The sequence below is a fragment of the Halictus rubicundus genome, chromosome 9 (assembly GCF_050948215.1).
Source record: "Halictus rubicundus isolate RS-2024b chromosome 9, iyHalRubi1_principal, whole genome shotgun sequence".
Classification (NCBI taxonomy): Eukaryota; Metazoa; Arthropoda; class Insecta; order Hymenoptera; family Halictidae; genus Halictus; species Halictus rubicundus.
This window is the reverse complement of record NC_135157.1, coordinates 15,966,951-15,981,582: the sequence shown is the minus strand read 5'-3', so window position 1 is coordinate 15,981,582 and position 14,632 is coordinate 15,966,951. Positions and strand designations below refer to the sequence as shown.

The following is a 14,632-nucleotide window of genomic DNA, read 5'->3' as shown; positions in this document are numbered from 1 at the left end:
CCCCCTTTCGGAGAACGTCTCTTATCGGTTTGGTAAAAACTACGGTTACGTACGTGCGCTATCGTAAGGTCCCCTTAGGATTTCCAAAACAAAATTGAACGCTTTTCTTCACGCTTCCTCTTCGAGAGAAATCACAGGGGTAGTTGCTCTTCAATTGTCAAGGAAAAAGACGCATCTCCGATCGGTTTCGAGCGAGTCAATTAGTCAGAATGTTCACAAAATAGTCGTTTGGTATTTCTAAACATTGCATCAAGCTTGTAGAAAAATGAAAAAAGAACTCATCCCCGTTGAATTTTTCTTCTTTCTTCTACTCAAACTTTGAACTATCTGCATACCTTTCAATAATTTTTTAAATATTTTCAGGATACGCTTGCACGCTACCAAATGAAATTAACATATCAGCATATTTAAGTCCCGTAAGGTAAATAACTAAAATCCCGTTTTCCAGCGTTCGGTTCGAGTCGAATTTTGTTTGCTTCCCAACAATTTTATAACAATCAGGAACCGTGCCACACACGTCCGGAGAACATTGAACAGAGGGGTGCGCGGGAGAAAGGGTTGGCAAACAATGGACGGGAATGCCAGAAAATAATTAATTTCTGATTGCTGTGAATTTTCCGCGAAAACAGCGTAATTTGTATCGGAATTCCGGGGAGGTAGCTCGGTATTAATTTCGCAGCCGTTCTCATTCGTTAGCGACACAATAAAGATTGTCCACGTATTTCTGCGATCGTCTATTCCCGGGCATAAATATTAACGAGACCCGCGAAGAACGAAGGGAAAGAGAAAATAGAGAAAGACAGGAGAAGAGAGAAAGATTGTCTCTCTCTCTCTCTCGTGGTAAGCTTATTAAAATTCCAGTGCGGCGCGAAGTAAATGTTTCGAACGGCGAAAAGAATGAGAGATGGGGACCGGTTTAATTATAAATTTAAAAAGTTGCTGGCTAGTTTTCCGTTCGCGGAGCCGCCGCGTTAACGAAGACCCGTTGTGCTCCTTAAGATTAATTAACGTCCCCTTTTCGCCGGAAACGAGCCTACCAGCCTCCCTCTTCTTCCAGCGACATTAAAAAATCATCGCTCTTCTGGCCCGCTGCTATTCGCCGGCAATCCTTTCCGCATTTCCGTAATACCTTCCCGAAGAGAGGAAGACTTCGTTCGCTCTGTTGCGTGTCTGTGAACTCTGCCGGTTCTCGTCGCAAAGCCGATGAACGGACCTTAACTCGAGTGCGCGCCGTGCACCGCCCCCGGTGCAACAGAGTCGCATTGAATTATGCAACCAGTCAACCGGTAAAAAAATTTTACAGAACTTTCTATCCCATTATCGTTCTGCGTTTCGAACTCGCTGAAGCACCGTTGACAATTTTCAACGGTGGATTTTGTGCGTCTGCGACAACACTGACCTCCTAAATACGTTAGTGCACTTTACGCATTTGTGAGTAGAGGAAAATGAGCAGGGGAAACACGCGGTGGAAGAGACAGATGAATTTAATATAACCGGTTCATTATGGCACAACCTGTTCAAATTACTAAGAGAGGAAATCAATGTTTAACTACCCTTTGTCTAGTTATTAAATAACTCTTTGAGAATGTAACGAGGAAGCAAGAATTCGCGAACAAACCGAGATAGAAATTCTTTTAATAAATTGCAATTTCGGATAAAAATAACCTTGCGCTGCAGTTCAAGGTAGAAAAATACTCGGAAAATAATACTGTCCGGAAAAATTCAAAGAACCGCGAGCGTCCAAAAAATTTTCGACGTCGAGGTCCACAGTGAAAACAAAATCCGTTGACAAAATGGTGGGAAAGAGAGAGAACGAGAGCGCCGTTTCGAGGTGATATTAACGCGGGAAACTGCGGCTTTATGCGGACACCATCGGCGTATTAATTTAGTCCGCTCGAAAACGCGTGTGCTATGCACGAAAACGCTCTCTCATTTCTCTCTCTCTCTTTCTCTCTCTCTCTCTCTCTCTCTCTCTCTGAAACCGCCCACGCTAATCCCTATTAATTGTACGCGATCGTTTCGTGTGTACATTGGCGCGACACCAGGCCGTGCTGCGCTCGCTGATTAACAATTACGTGTCTTCGTGTAACTTCGCCGAAACTTTCTCGGGCGCAGTTTGCGGGTACGCTTTCGAATTAACTGCCCGACAAGCAACAATAAAAATTTGCATAGCCGCCGCCGCCGCCGCCGTGTCTGTTCTCGCTGTTGTTCCCCGTTTTTCTCGATGCCCACCACCGTTGGCAGTATTCATATTACTTCCCAATTGCAGTTAGAAGCGGAGTGAGAGATAGCGTTTGATTAAATCGTCGAGAGAAATTCAATTCACTCGCCATACTCTTTTTCCCGGCAATTTTTACGAGGATGCAAGCCCACGCAAAATATTGCGTCCTGTTGCTTTTGCTTGGAAATCGCTGGTCCCTTCCCTGCTCCTTCCCCTCAAATGATTGGTACTTTTTTAGGAATTTTTTTAGACGTATTTTTCATCAGTGTTCTTTGAAAAAGTCGACGTGGTTAATATAAATCGCAACCGTCAGAAGATCAGGCTTTAGATCAAGTTTCTGAAGAGCTGGGTCAGGGTTGACCCGGACACAGTTGTGCGATGGTTAAATATACTCTCTATTGTCCTCCTGATTTACTAAATTATAATTTTGATCGAGTTTCAATTTTTTTAGTGAATTTTTGTAAGGAATGTCGGAAATAAGTAATGCAAGAAATTTATTCTTGTCCCCCTCTTTATCTATAAATTATTAAACGAAAGAATTATCGAAAAGAACTGTGTATAATTAATCATTTTTGCTCTTTTGTTCGTTCCACAATCAATTTTCATGAAAAAAACGTCCATTTATCACCAGAAGAATGGTTGTTCGCCATATATGAACAATTAATTGACTGTTTTGTCCCGTTGTTGAAATCACGACTTCCCGATTTGTAAAAAGAGGTAGCAATCTCCAGCAAAATGGAAAGATCTTGTTGATCGAGATTGGCTCCCGTGATTTAGCAAATTGCGGTTTCGAAACCCGGCCATTATTTTCCAGGACACGGCAATTGGAGGGTTCATTGTATCAGGCTTTTTTGCCGGTTGCCGGTTTTTTATTTTCCCACCGGATTCTTGCGATATTGTTTGTGCCACCGCGGCGAGAGAGTTGCACAGCGACGGGTGGGTGGAGGGAGTTTTAATTAAGTCTGTGAACGCGTTTGACCGAACCCAGAAGTCGCGCTACGAGTTTCGACTTCCGGCCGCCATGATGGATTACTGCGAACCCGCCGAGGGAATGGCGAAACTTATTTTCTACATATTCATCGTGAACCGCAAACTCGATTTTTCGATGAGTCTCTCTCTCTCTCTCTCGCTCTCTCTCTCTCTCTGGCGTGAGAATATATTACACGGCTAAACATGTTTCGGATAGTTTCATGCGAAAAGCCAGACCGGAGGAGTTAGTGAGAAATTAACCGAGTAATTTGCAAATGTTTTATTTCGCTCGATATTTGCGACCATTTTATTTCCACGGCCAATATGTACCATCGTTTTAGTTGCGATTGGATGTGGTATTTCATTTAGGCGAATGTTTACGGCCATTCACACGAATATATATTAATACTTTATTTACACAAACATTCACTAAAATTCGATTTACACGAGTGTTTAGGGCCTTCTCATCCCCACAAATATTTACTGCTATTTCATTTAGGCAAACGTTTATTGTTATTTCGTTTGTGCTAACATTTGCTGCTATTTTATTCGCGCACATATTGCTGTTTAACTTGCACAAACATTTGCGATTTTATCTAGTGTTTTTTTTACCTTTGTGTGGACTTCCGAAAGGAGCTCGGTTGGTACGTTTAACATTGTATGAAATTGTTTTATATAGATTATTTTCTTGTTTCATTCGGTTGTCACGTTGGCTGCAAAACTACCGCTTAAAATAAACGTTCTCCGAAATCTTCAAATAATTGTATCGACGGACTCGCAACAATTAAGGATTCTGCATAGTTGCGAAAAAAATTTATAGAAAAATAAAACAAAATTGTTTTATAAAGAAACAGCCGGAAAAATAAGGAAAAGACAAGAAAAATTCAATATACAACCTCATAGCGATATTCATAAGAATAATAACGATATCACTATTCTCAATTGACTTCACGGATTCGAAGGTGACTCGAAGGTCACTTCGCTTATTGATAAATATTATTCAATTTAACCTTGCAGCGGTCACAGTGACTTCAAAGGTGCACACACAGAGGCCATTAGAAAAATCTGTACTATTTTACCAATGATTAGAAACGAAGACAATGTGTGCACGAAATTTAGTACAACAATATGCGCACAACATGCAATTATTCAATCGAGTGTGCAAATTCGTCGATTGCGAAGGAAAAAAAACTTGATGATTTTGTCGGCGAGGGTGAATTCTCTCTATCATCTTCGTAGCAGTACCGACGACAGCGCGATTTAGCAATATACCAAATCATGGTAGTTACGCCGCACATTCCCGACCCCTAAATCGATCGATCGGATCGTTTGGCCGTCGATTTGGCAAAGTTTATCGGCGAACGAGCGAGTCGTGGCGTTCGCGCGCGTTGCGTTTATTGTCTGAACTAGTCCCGATCAATTATACCATAAAGTAGCATCGCGTAATGAGATAAACGTATCATTGTTCCATTGGCATTGATTGTCGAAATCGTTGACGCAAATGGAAAAGATTTCAGTAATTGCCCTCCGGGGCAAATGTAAGAGACAAACGAACGTTTCCTCCCACGGCGGCCAGGGCGAATTGCTTACGGTATAATTTTCTCGCCCCCGCACTTCCCTATTAATTAACATGACGATTTAGCCCCCGTGTACACAGAACCACCACACACACACACACGCGCGCGCGCGCGCGCGCACGCGCGTGTACACGTTTGCACAGTGGCTGTAAGCGCGTCTGGCAGATATTTAATATTCCTCGCGAGAGATGATAAATTTTCATTCGCGTGATACCCGCACCCCCGAAACACGTTTCACGGCGGTGCACGGTTTGTTTATTTAACACTGGCCTCGTTCCTATGGTTTAACAACTGTATTCCGAGCTGCGCGTTCCTCCGCAACACTGTGCCCTTTGTTGGAACCGCGCTCCCTTAGGACAAGCCCTAAAATGCACACGAAAAGGGGAACAGCGGAAGCGTTTTACTTGATTCTATTTTGCAAATTTTTAATTCACAATTATTCTTTTTGGTAGATTTTCTTCCAGAAAACTTCGAGTAATAAACTACTATAATTTCTTTTAGGATTATCGTCCGAGTCAGAATTCACAGATCAGTGACAAATTTCTGGAAACAAATTAGTTTTCACAAATATTCGTCGAAGGCAATTTTAGAAACATTCATAAAAGGATGTAGCATGCTGGCATAATTTGTGAAGCGTATTGTTCACATTTCCTCATTTCCCGTGAAACGTTCAATTCGTTCTCGTTTGCAATATTTCTTTTTATATTGTCCAGCGAGCAAGATATTTATTTTCGAGACGAATTGATCAGAAACGCTGAAAACATTAAATTTATGGTGCGTGCTAGCTTCTTGTCGCACGGCGTATAGATCATTTTCGAAACGAGCCCGTGATACATCGTTTCGGTTGATTCTACTTGATCTATTCGATTCGCGCAGCTCGCATTGTATCATTGTACGTATCGCTGCAGATTGAATTAATTGGAAATTCTAATAAATCTGCGGTGACGATCGCGACAGCGAGCGGAAGCGAATAAATTTCGAATTCTACTAATTACTCGAGCCGCGCAATACAAACGACTCTCTTTCCATTTTGTTCCGCGTTTTTCCTTCGTCGCAATAAAAACAGAACATTCGAGCTCCGCTGCTTGCTGCGGAATTGTTTCAACAAAAATCGGAAAAATAGTAATTACGTTTCTGCTTCTTATTTATGATAATTTGTTAATTTACGAACGCAACGTTCTCGACGGCCCCGCCAGCAAAGAATAAATAATTGGAGTATCGACTGCGGTGGCCGCAATTTATGCGGCCGCGGTTGTTGCGGTCGAGGTTGAGGTCGGTAACGAGCCGAATGTTCTCGCCCGCGTTAAAAACAGCGGGCTCTAACTGCGCGTTAAATAAAAATGAAATATTACGGTTAATCTGTAATTATAATTCCCGGGTCTCGCTCCGGGGAAAACACAAGGCTGTCGCGCCGATCGATTCGATCGGAGTTTACGCCGGGAAAACCGTCGACCTAGTTGCCGTCGCGGCCAGGAAAATGCCTGCGAGGATTATTTATCTAACTGCAAAAATATTAGTTTTTCTCCGGGCGAATCCCGCGGGACACTAACAACGAGAACGAACTTTTCCGCAGTCAATTTTCCAGCGCGACCGTTCCCGGTTTGTAAACGCTGGTAAACAGTCGAGAAATATCCCTTTGAGTCTTTCATTTATTTATTTCACGACGACAGAGACGTACAAGAAAATAGCCGAGGCGGATTTCCGAACGATTTTGCAACGAGCCGCATCGAACTTTGATTTTATAAAAACATTTACGGTTTTTATAAGAGGAACGAATACAATACGGAAGGTTTCGTGTTGTTCATAGCGGTTGTTGTTGCTAGGAGTTGTTAAACGACGGTCTGGTTTCTTTTAAATGGCGGTGAAGATGCGATCATTGACGCCATGTTGAATCTTCGCGCGAATTTCGGTGGCTGCGGCCTCCACTTCCGGCCGCCATCTTGTCGGCGACGAAAGCTGTTCTTCGTAGCGTACGGCATATTCGTTGGCATTTGAGCATCAGAATTTTCGTGTGCAGTTATTATTAATGTAAGCATTTATCTCAATTCTAACATAAATTAACAAATCTTACATTCACTTGAAATAAATATTGTTCGTTGGTTTCACAAAGTACTCGAACACCAGATCTTCGAGAATCGTCTATGTTTGAACTGTTATAACTTGGTAAAAAAAAATCGTACAACAGTAAACCTAGACTCGTTTTAAAGCTCGAAGCCTCTACTTTTACACTCCATTGTTCATTTTCTACGAAAAAATTTTTGGCGTGGGAAACGGAAGACACGTTTTTCCTCGAAAATGTAATGAAACGTCTCTGAACGCGACATCTTTAAAAACATTGAAAATTTTCGTTCACGATTGAATCTACCATGAATGTAAGGTTTAAAGCAACGAGTCGAGGAAAGAGTTTTCCCAAGTGTGAACGAAATGACTTAGTGTTTCGTTTGATTAAAAGTTCAAAGAAGCTTCTCGGTCGTTCGTTTGTAACTTAAAGAACATTTTCAAGTGTAAACCATGCCCACGGTTCTCGGTGTCGTACCTGTTGACACGGATCCGCGGAGTATTGCGCTTTATTCAGGGCGTAAGTCCGCGCAAACGTTCGCGGTCTAGTTGTAATTAAAAGTCGCGCTAATTAAGGGTAGCAAATTAACGGTGGCGCGTTTGCCGGCCTCTCTTTTCTTTTTTCCAGAATGAAGCTGTGGTGGAGTCTGACGCTTGTGGCTGTCACCCTTTTGACGATGTTTGTCACCGCGGACGCGGAACCCGATCTCTGGGAGGAGGACGATAGGGAGGTCCTCGTGCGAACCGTTCGAGGCACCAAAGAACGAGGTAACCGATCTTCAAGCTTAATTAAGAACCCGTGTAACCCACCGGATCACCATCCTCCATCGATCCTCGAGATACTTCCCGTCCGACCCGCTCAATTTTCATGAATTATTAGGTCCGCCGTTATTCCCTGCAATTAATAATTAAATCGCGAACGCGATCACGCAGTTCTGTTCTTGTTGAGTGCAACAAATCGCCTAGATTCTAGAATTTTGCCTAGATTCTAAATTGTAATCGTTTTGATGGTACCCTGGAACTATCTGGTAAGGTTAGGCCCTTTGAATTTTAACTCTAGCGTTTTCTGAAGGTTTCGAAATTAAACGTGAATTTTTTAGATTGAAGACGCAGCGTATAATCAGCGAATACAAGGTCAGCTGTTGGCGCAAACGAGGAGTTTCGCGGAATGGTTGGAAAGTGGCCGGAAAACAGCGTGGGGGAGGATTAAGGAACGTTGTTCTGGGATAAGAGCGGAAACGAGAGTGGGACCAGGGACCTGGGTGATTCAGAGAGGAGATTGCGGGGGCGGAGGAGTCGTGTCGCATTAGAAAGGGCGGGGGGGGGGGGGGGCACGGGGGACGAAGTTGAAATTTCGCCGGCCCCCTTTTCGAGGCCGTTCCCCGGGTGAAAGGCTCTGCGAAGAAAAGGGTCTATCTCTCCTCTCCGGAAGCTCCGATCCTGGCCCGAATAAATTTCTAAGAGCGGCAAATAATCTTAGCCGACAATGAAACGCCGCCGGATGATATTCCAATTGTGTTCGCGGCCCCTGGCCGCGGCAGAGGAAGCCCCCGAAAGATGAGAAAGAGCCGCTGAGACAAAAGAGCCTTTCATCTGCACGGGACGAGCCGCCACCGCGATACGACACTTCAATCCCCGGCTTGAAAACTGTTATATTATCGATTTCGGTTTTTCGGGACGTCCTCTGCGAATCCCTGTCCTGGACATGCGAAATTCTCAGCTGGAGTCATGCCTCGACGCACGCGAAAGCTTAGAAACCGGATCGCGTTCAGACTTCGGACGCTGTTCCTCGATTTTTTGACAACCGGAATGTTTATTTTTTAACGAGACTTCCACCGACGTATTCGTGACAGTTTCCCGGTTAAAATGATACCCGACACGACACCATTTGGATCATATTTACTCGTTTAATCCACGATATAGTGGAACCTCTATTATCCGAACTAGTCGGTGAGGCACTAGTTTGGATGCTACAATGTTAAATTAAATTTTGACTGGGTTGTACATATGATTGTTGGTCTTGTATGGATTGCTTTAGATTGTACTGTTCAGTTAAGAATTCTGATATCGGTTCGGATAAGCGAGGGTCCATTAGGTCGTGGATTAAACGATCAAATTTGATCCGAAGTATATCGTGCTTGTACTCATTTTAATCGGGAGAACGTCAGGAGTATGCTGGTGAAAGATTCACGAAGAAGTAGTTGAAAACAAAATGGTTTCAAGAAATAAATATTCTTTATAAATGTCTAGAAGTTTCCTGCATGTGCGAACCAATTCTTTCCGGGACCGTCTGAAGTCGAGCTTCAATTTCCCGGTAGTTTTTCGCGCGATTCTAGATTCTCGCGGTCTCTTTGTTTCTCGATCGTCGCCATAAATGTCGCGTTATCGATGGAGTAACGGAGGCTGCATCGGCCGGCTCTGATAATGGGGAACTTTATCGGCGCGGTTCGCGCGAAATGGCAGCGATCGAGCGGAATTCCTCCCGCTTCTGCGAAATAGCTACATTCTGCCTCGTGATCGCTTGATCGGCAGAAACTGGAATCTCCGCCGCGAGTCCTTCGGGGCAGCTAGCAGGCGAACCGGCAGCGATGTGCAAATTATGGTCGGTTTCCTCTGCTGATGTTGCTTTCTGTGCAGGTCACTTCAAAATCGCGCGAGTTCTCCCGTAACGAAACAATTTTTATCCCAATTTGTTTTCTCTGAGGGAACTTCTAGTTTCATGCACACGTCTATCCCTCGTTAGCGTCTCGCTTTTAATTCCATTTTCAGTCCAAGCTACAATCGATGATACTTCGTTTTATGTGAGCACAGTATTGTTTTGTCAATTTTTCTTCCGTTAGAGAATTAATGGTTACACTGCCTTCCCTCGTTAGCGTCTCGTTTGTAGTTCCACCATTTGAAGCTACGGTCCACGATACTTCCTTTTACGCGAGAAAAGAATTGTTCGTTTAATTTTTCTGTGAAGTAACTTATGATTGAAGTTACGCAGTCTTTCCCCCATAGCGTCTCGTTTTTATGCCCACCGTCTCGCGGAAGAGTCACGGGTACTTCATTTTACGCGAAAAGGAACGGTCTTCTGTCGGAGAATTTATGGTTGAGGCTATGCAATTTTCCCTCGTTAACCTCTCGTTTTTAGAACCACCGTTAAAGACAATATATAAAATATTAATCTCGACCGTTCCCTGGCTCTAGCATTGCCAAACAAATTTTGCCATTTAATTATACCAGTTAGGAGCGCACTAGCTGGTCGAGTCACGAAACAGAAAAAAAAAATCGAGAAGGGGTGAAATATTTGTCGGGAATTCCGGCCATTGAAATGCCGGTATAAATTATTCAAAGTTTCATAATTGGCCGAGGAGGGGCTTTATTAAAAATTTACTGGGTCGGCCGGTCGGAGCGTCCAACGTTCGACGAAGCGCTGATAATTAAATGAAACGAGAATTCGCGATAATAAAAACCGGGCGCGGACGGCCGGTGTCGCGTTTACGCGTCCTGCCCTCCATAGCGTATTCGCCCGTTCATTCAACGATCGATGTATACATATATCGTTAGGATACAGCGGTTTAATGATAGCACGTTTTAGCAGTCGCCCGGCGATGAAAGCTTACGAGAACCGTGTGCCCGGTTATTACAACAATCGCACTCAGCGATAGTGTCCGAAAAAACCGGTGGCCCTTGCGATTTTGGGCTCAGCGAAGTTGATACGGTTCCGATACGAATTCGGATGTTGGACGCGTGAAACACCGCATAAGAATTTTATGGGGAGAGCTAAAATAGTTTGGAAAGGTTTTACACGCGGAGTTATGGCTTCCTTTTCGGTTAAATGTATTTTTTACTGCCGGCGGAAATGTCGTGTCAGGTTTTAGGTTTTTAGGAAGTTGTTTTTCAGAGTGGAAGTGTTAAACGACGATTTGTGGAGAATTGTTCAGTGAACTTATTTTTTTCAGTCTGAACGAATACAGTTTCGTTGGTCTATGGAATAAGGACGCTTTTGAAAATGTTCGCCACGGTATTAGTTACTTGAGAAGTTGGTTTCAGTGGTAGCAGTAAATTTCCGAAGAATTATGCAACGAATTTATTGTTTTCCCGCGAAGCAATGTGATTTTGTTGCACTCAAACAATTTCGAACGCTGCAGTGTCGGTTCACGGTTGTAGAACACCTTGCAAGTATGTTTAATAATCTGGAAAACAAGGGGAGCAAACGATTTAGAAAGAACGAACTGGTCCAGAGCATTTACACGCGATTGAACGATTTCTGACAACGCAGGGTTCTATAGCTATGAGCGATTGTCTTTCGAACGATCTCGGAAGAACGAGCCGACCGCAATTAAGGGCACGAGATGGTTGACTTTTTAATTAATAATTTCCAGTTACAGCCTTCAGACACAGACTCAAGATCCGTCTTGGTCTTGATCCGACGGGTTTTAAGTCTGTGACTAAACTTGTCACATTTTTTGCTCTGTAGTATAGACATTATAACGTGCTTCAAGTTTTTCGCTTTATTTCGCAGAGAGTCAAGACACGATATAGGTCAATTAGTAGCTGGAGATATTTTCTAGCTGCTCTCGATTTCATCCAGAAAACTCATCCAATCGCGGCATGCACATCGTCAAAATTTTTGGCCTACTTCTAACGCTTATCTCACCAAATATCCGCATAATCTCGGCAGCTCCTGACCAGCGCGCACTAGATTGAACCTTCCTCTTTCGAATGAGCCCTTTACCAGCGACAAAATATCCTTATATAAGGACGAAAACTTGAGGCGCGTGAAACCATTTTTTGTCGGTAATGTAGTCACTCTACCTTATCGCGAATCTACGAAGATCGGGTTCGAAAATTCCTCTGTGCACTCCGAGAGCCGTGCCTCCAATTATCTCCACTGACGTTTTGCATCTGTTGACGTAGCATCCGGCAGCACCGCGCCGTGCAAATACGAGAGGGGTCAATGGTCGGAATGCGACCCGCAAACCAACACACGATCCCGTACGCTGAAGCTGAAGAAGGGCGTGCAGTCCTGCGAGCAGACCAAGACCATTCAGAAGAAGTGCAAAAAACGTATGGGACCCCTTGATCCGCCATCTTACTACGTCGCGAATTTATTGGTTCACCCGCCGTGAGAACGCTTTTGGCGCCGGGGAACGTGGAACCTCGATTCTTCCGTCGCAGACCTCGCTTGCAAATTTTGAAGATTCGCCGAACTTTTCTAAAAAAAAATGAATTACTTCTGGCTAAGAAGAATACGTATTCAAAGACTGCGATGAGATCTAACGAAATCGGTTTTCCCGCAAGAATCGGGGTTCCATCGTGACAATGGGAGTCATCGAGATACCAGGGCTCGTAATATCAAACCACCGGATCCTCCTGACGTGTGTTCGCCTAATTAATACAGTTTAAATTCACGTGGGGGATCCGGGCACGATCGGACGTCCGCGTTCTTCGGCCCCGGGACCCGGGTTTAATGGACTCGGCTAATTAGCGGGCTAGCCCCGTCGGGGGCGTCTTAATTAATTAAACGAGTCGAAAGAATGGCACGGCGTGTCCCAGTTATCGGTGATTTCGGGCGACGGCGCTTGCTCCCGGTCTCTGTTAATCAGCCCTGATAAAGTCTCCGGGAGACGACAAGATCTCGAAGAAATCCTGCCGGGATAATAGGCGAGCCTGATGCAGCAAGTCGACAAAAAAAGAAGAACGACTTTTTTCTGCATAAATCGATAGTATGATAATCCCTCGATAAGGTATTCTCTAGGAAACGTTTAATGAAATTCTTGAAATTAAGCGTCTTCTGTTATTTTTTCCCACGGAGTTGTAAAATGCGATTTTTCAAGCGAACGGTGTCACACGTGAGCCACTACAACTTCTGTACGCGTAACTCTTTTTGATTGAAAAAAATATTTTTAGACACTTCAATGATGTAGTAAAATAACTGTGGAAGTTCAAAAGGATTGGCCCAGCTCATCGGACACAATAAATTCTCAAAAATTCGTTCTCGCCGGTGTACATCAGGCTCGCCCCCCTCAATTACTCGGACGAGTTCGTACGCCGGGAACAGAAGAGAATAGAAAAAACAATGGTCGCCGGCGAAAAAACTCGTCGCTATTAAACGCAGACTCAGTTCGAAAACTTTTTAATTTAATGGATGCCGGTTCCCGATCGAGTTAAACGGGGCCGTTTCGATTCGGCTTCAAAGTCGGGGATTCACTTTTTTGCGTGGTGGTTTACGAGACTGCTGAATCGTGGTTTCTAGGGAAATTGTAGATTTAAACAGTTATTTTTTTTTGCGAGCCATAGTTCACACGTCTGCTGAATTACGAAGAAATATCCGAGCATAAAATTGGCAAACCGTGAGGAATTTTACGATATTAAACCAGAGCTTCGCCAGATAGTAATTCTGGGGAATATTGATTGAGATGTCGTGGTACGAGTTGCTGGGGAATACCCGGAAATTAGTAACCAGCAGATTGAAGTTAGCAAACCTCAGGAATTTTACGATATTCAATCGGAGTACCGCGAAAAAATGAAACTTTAGAAGTAAAATGTGCGGTAATCTGCGGGTACGAGTTACGGTAAGGCGCAATGAGGTTAATGAGATTGAAATAAAACGACACATTTTTAAAGAATTTTTCACATTTTCAATGTTCTCATCTTAATGTAAATTTAACGTTCTTTGGGAATGGCTAAAGATTATGAATTTTTTGTTACCAGAAATATTCAATAGCCTTTTGAGGTTAGGGACACCTAGGGGAAAAATCGTGTAGTATTCCGTGGTACAAATTACAAAGGACCAGACGAGGTCGTAATGAGGCAAATCAAGTTTGAAATTTGGAAGTTTAGCGCGTTGGTAGTTAGTAAATTGAATACTTTGGGGTCGTCGTTAAGGATCATGAATATTTGGGAAGTTACTAGGAATATTCAGCAGTCTTTTAAGTGAAGGGGTTCCTAGGGGACAATGCAGCGTCGCGTATAGTTACCAGGGGAATCCCCGTAGGCAGCGTTACAATTCCCCGGCGGCTATTTAGACGGAGTTACGAGTTTAAGGAGGATCCTCGGAAAGATTCATCGAGATCGTAGGTCGTTTCGTAACGCGAGATGCACCGTCGTCGTTGTCGTCGTCGCCGTGGTGGTTATCGCCGCGCTAACGTTCCATCGTGGGTGAACATAAATGGAGTTTATGGCGGTATGATTATCATCCTTATGTTTGCGGGGACTACAGCCTGCCGGTACGAGAAGGGCACGTGGTCCGGATGCGTGAATCAGCTGATGACGAGAGTGGACAATTTGAAGACGAACAGTGATCCGACCTGCGAGAAAATGCGCCGGCTCACCAGGGGCTGTAAATCGGAGACAAACACCAAGAAGAGCAATAAAGGTACACCCTCCACAATTTTTCCTCTTCATCTTTCACTGCAGGCCCTGTCGAAAATATTAAAAAAGTGTTTGAAAGATTTGTCATGCTCACAAACACTGTATTATTTTATTTTTGGCAAAAGTACAAAATCGTTTATCATTTTATGAACGCTCAAATAATTGTCTCAACAGTGTACTACTGGCCGAGACATTTGCTAGAACCGCTTCCGGTGAGACGCCATCTTGCATCAAATTAACCCTTAGCACTCGAATGGCGACTGTAAGGCGCTACTAAAAATCGCTGTATCGTTATTCAAAATATTTTTTACATTATTAAATCTGCTTGTATGTAATAAACTACTAAACACTTCAGTATTGTACGAGTAAATTGCACCATTTTTAAAACTATAACAGAAAAAAGAATATATACAAGGGAAATATTCTAGGTCGTAAGAAATGTTTC

At 43.5% G+C, this 14,632-nt stretch overlaps 1 protein-coding gene across 1 annotated transcript in view; it reads left to right on the top strand.

Annotated features, from left to right (window-relative positions):
- The window catches only part of LOC143357059 (uncharacterized), a 55,390-nt gene that overhangs the window by 38,980 nt on the left and 1,778 nt on the right, over nucleotides 1–14,632 (top strand). The window contains exons 2-4 of the mRNA XM_076793242.1: nucleotides 7,454–7,593; nucleotides 11,731–11,880; nucleotides 14,036–14,191. Coding sequence (XP_076649357.1) covers nucleotides 7,455–7,593; nucleotides 11,731–11,880; nucleotides 14,036–14,191 — 445 coding nt within the window. The 5' untranslated portion in view covers nucleotide 7,454. The remainder of the gene's footprint in view (nucleotides 1–7,453; nucleotides 7,594–11,730; nucleotides 11,881–14,035; nucleotides 14,192–14,632) is intronic.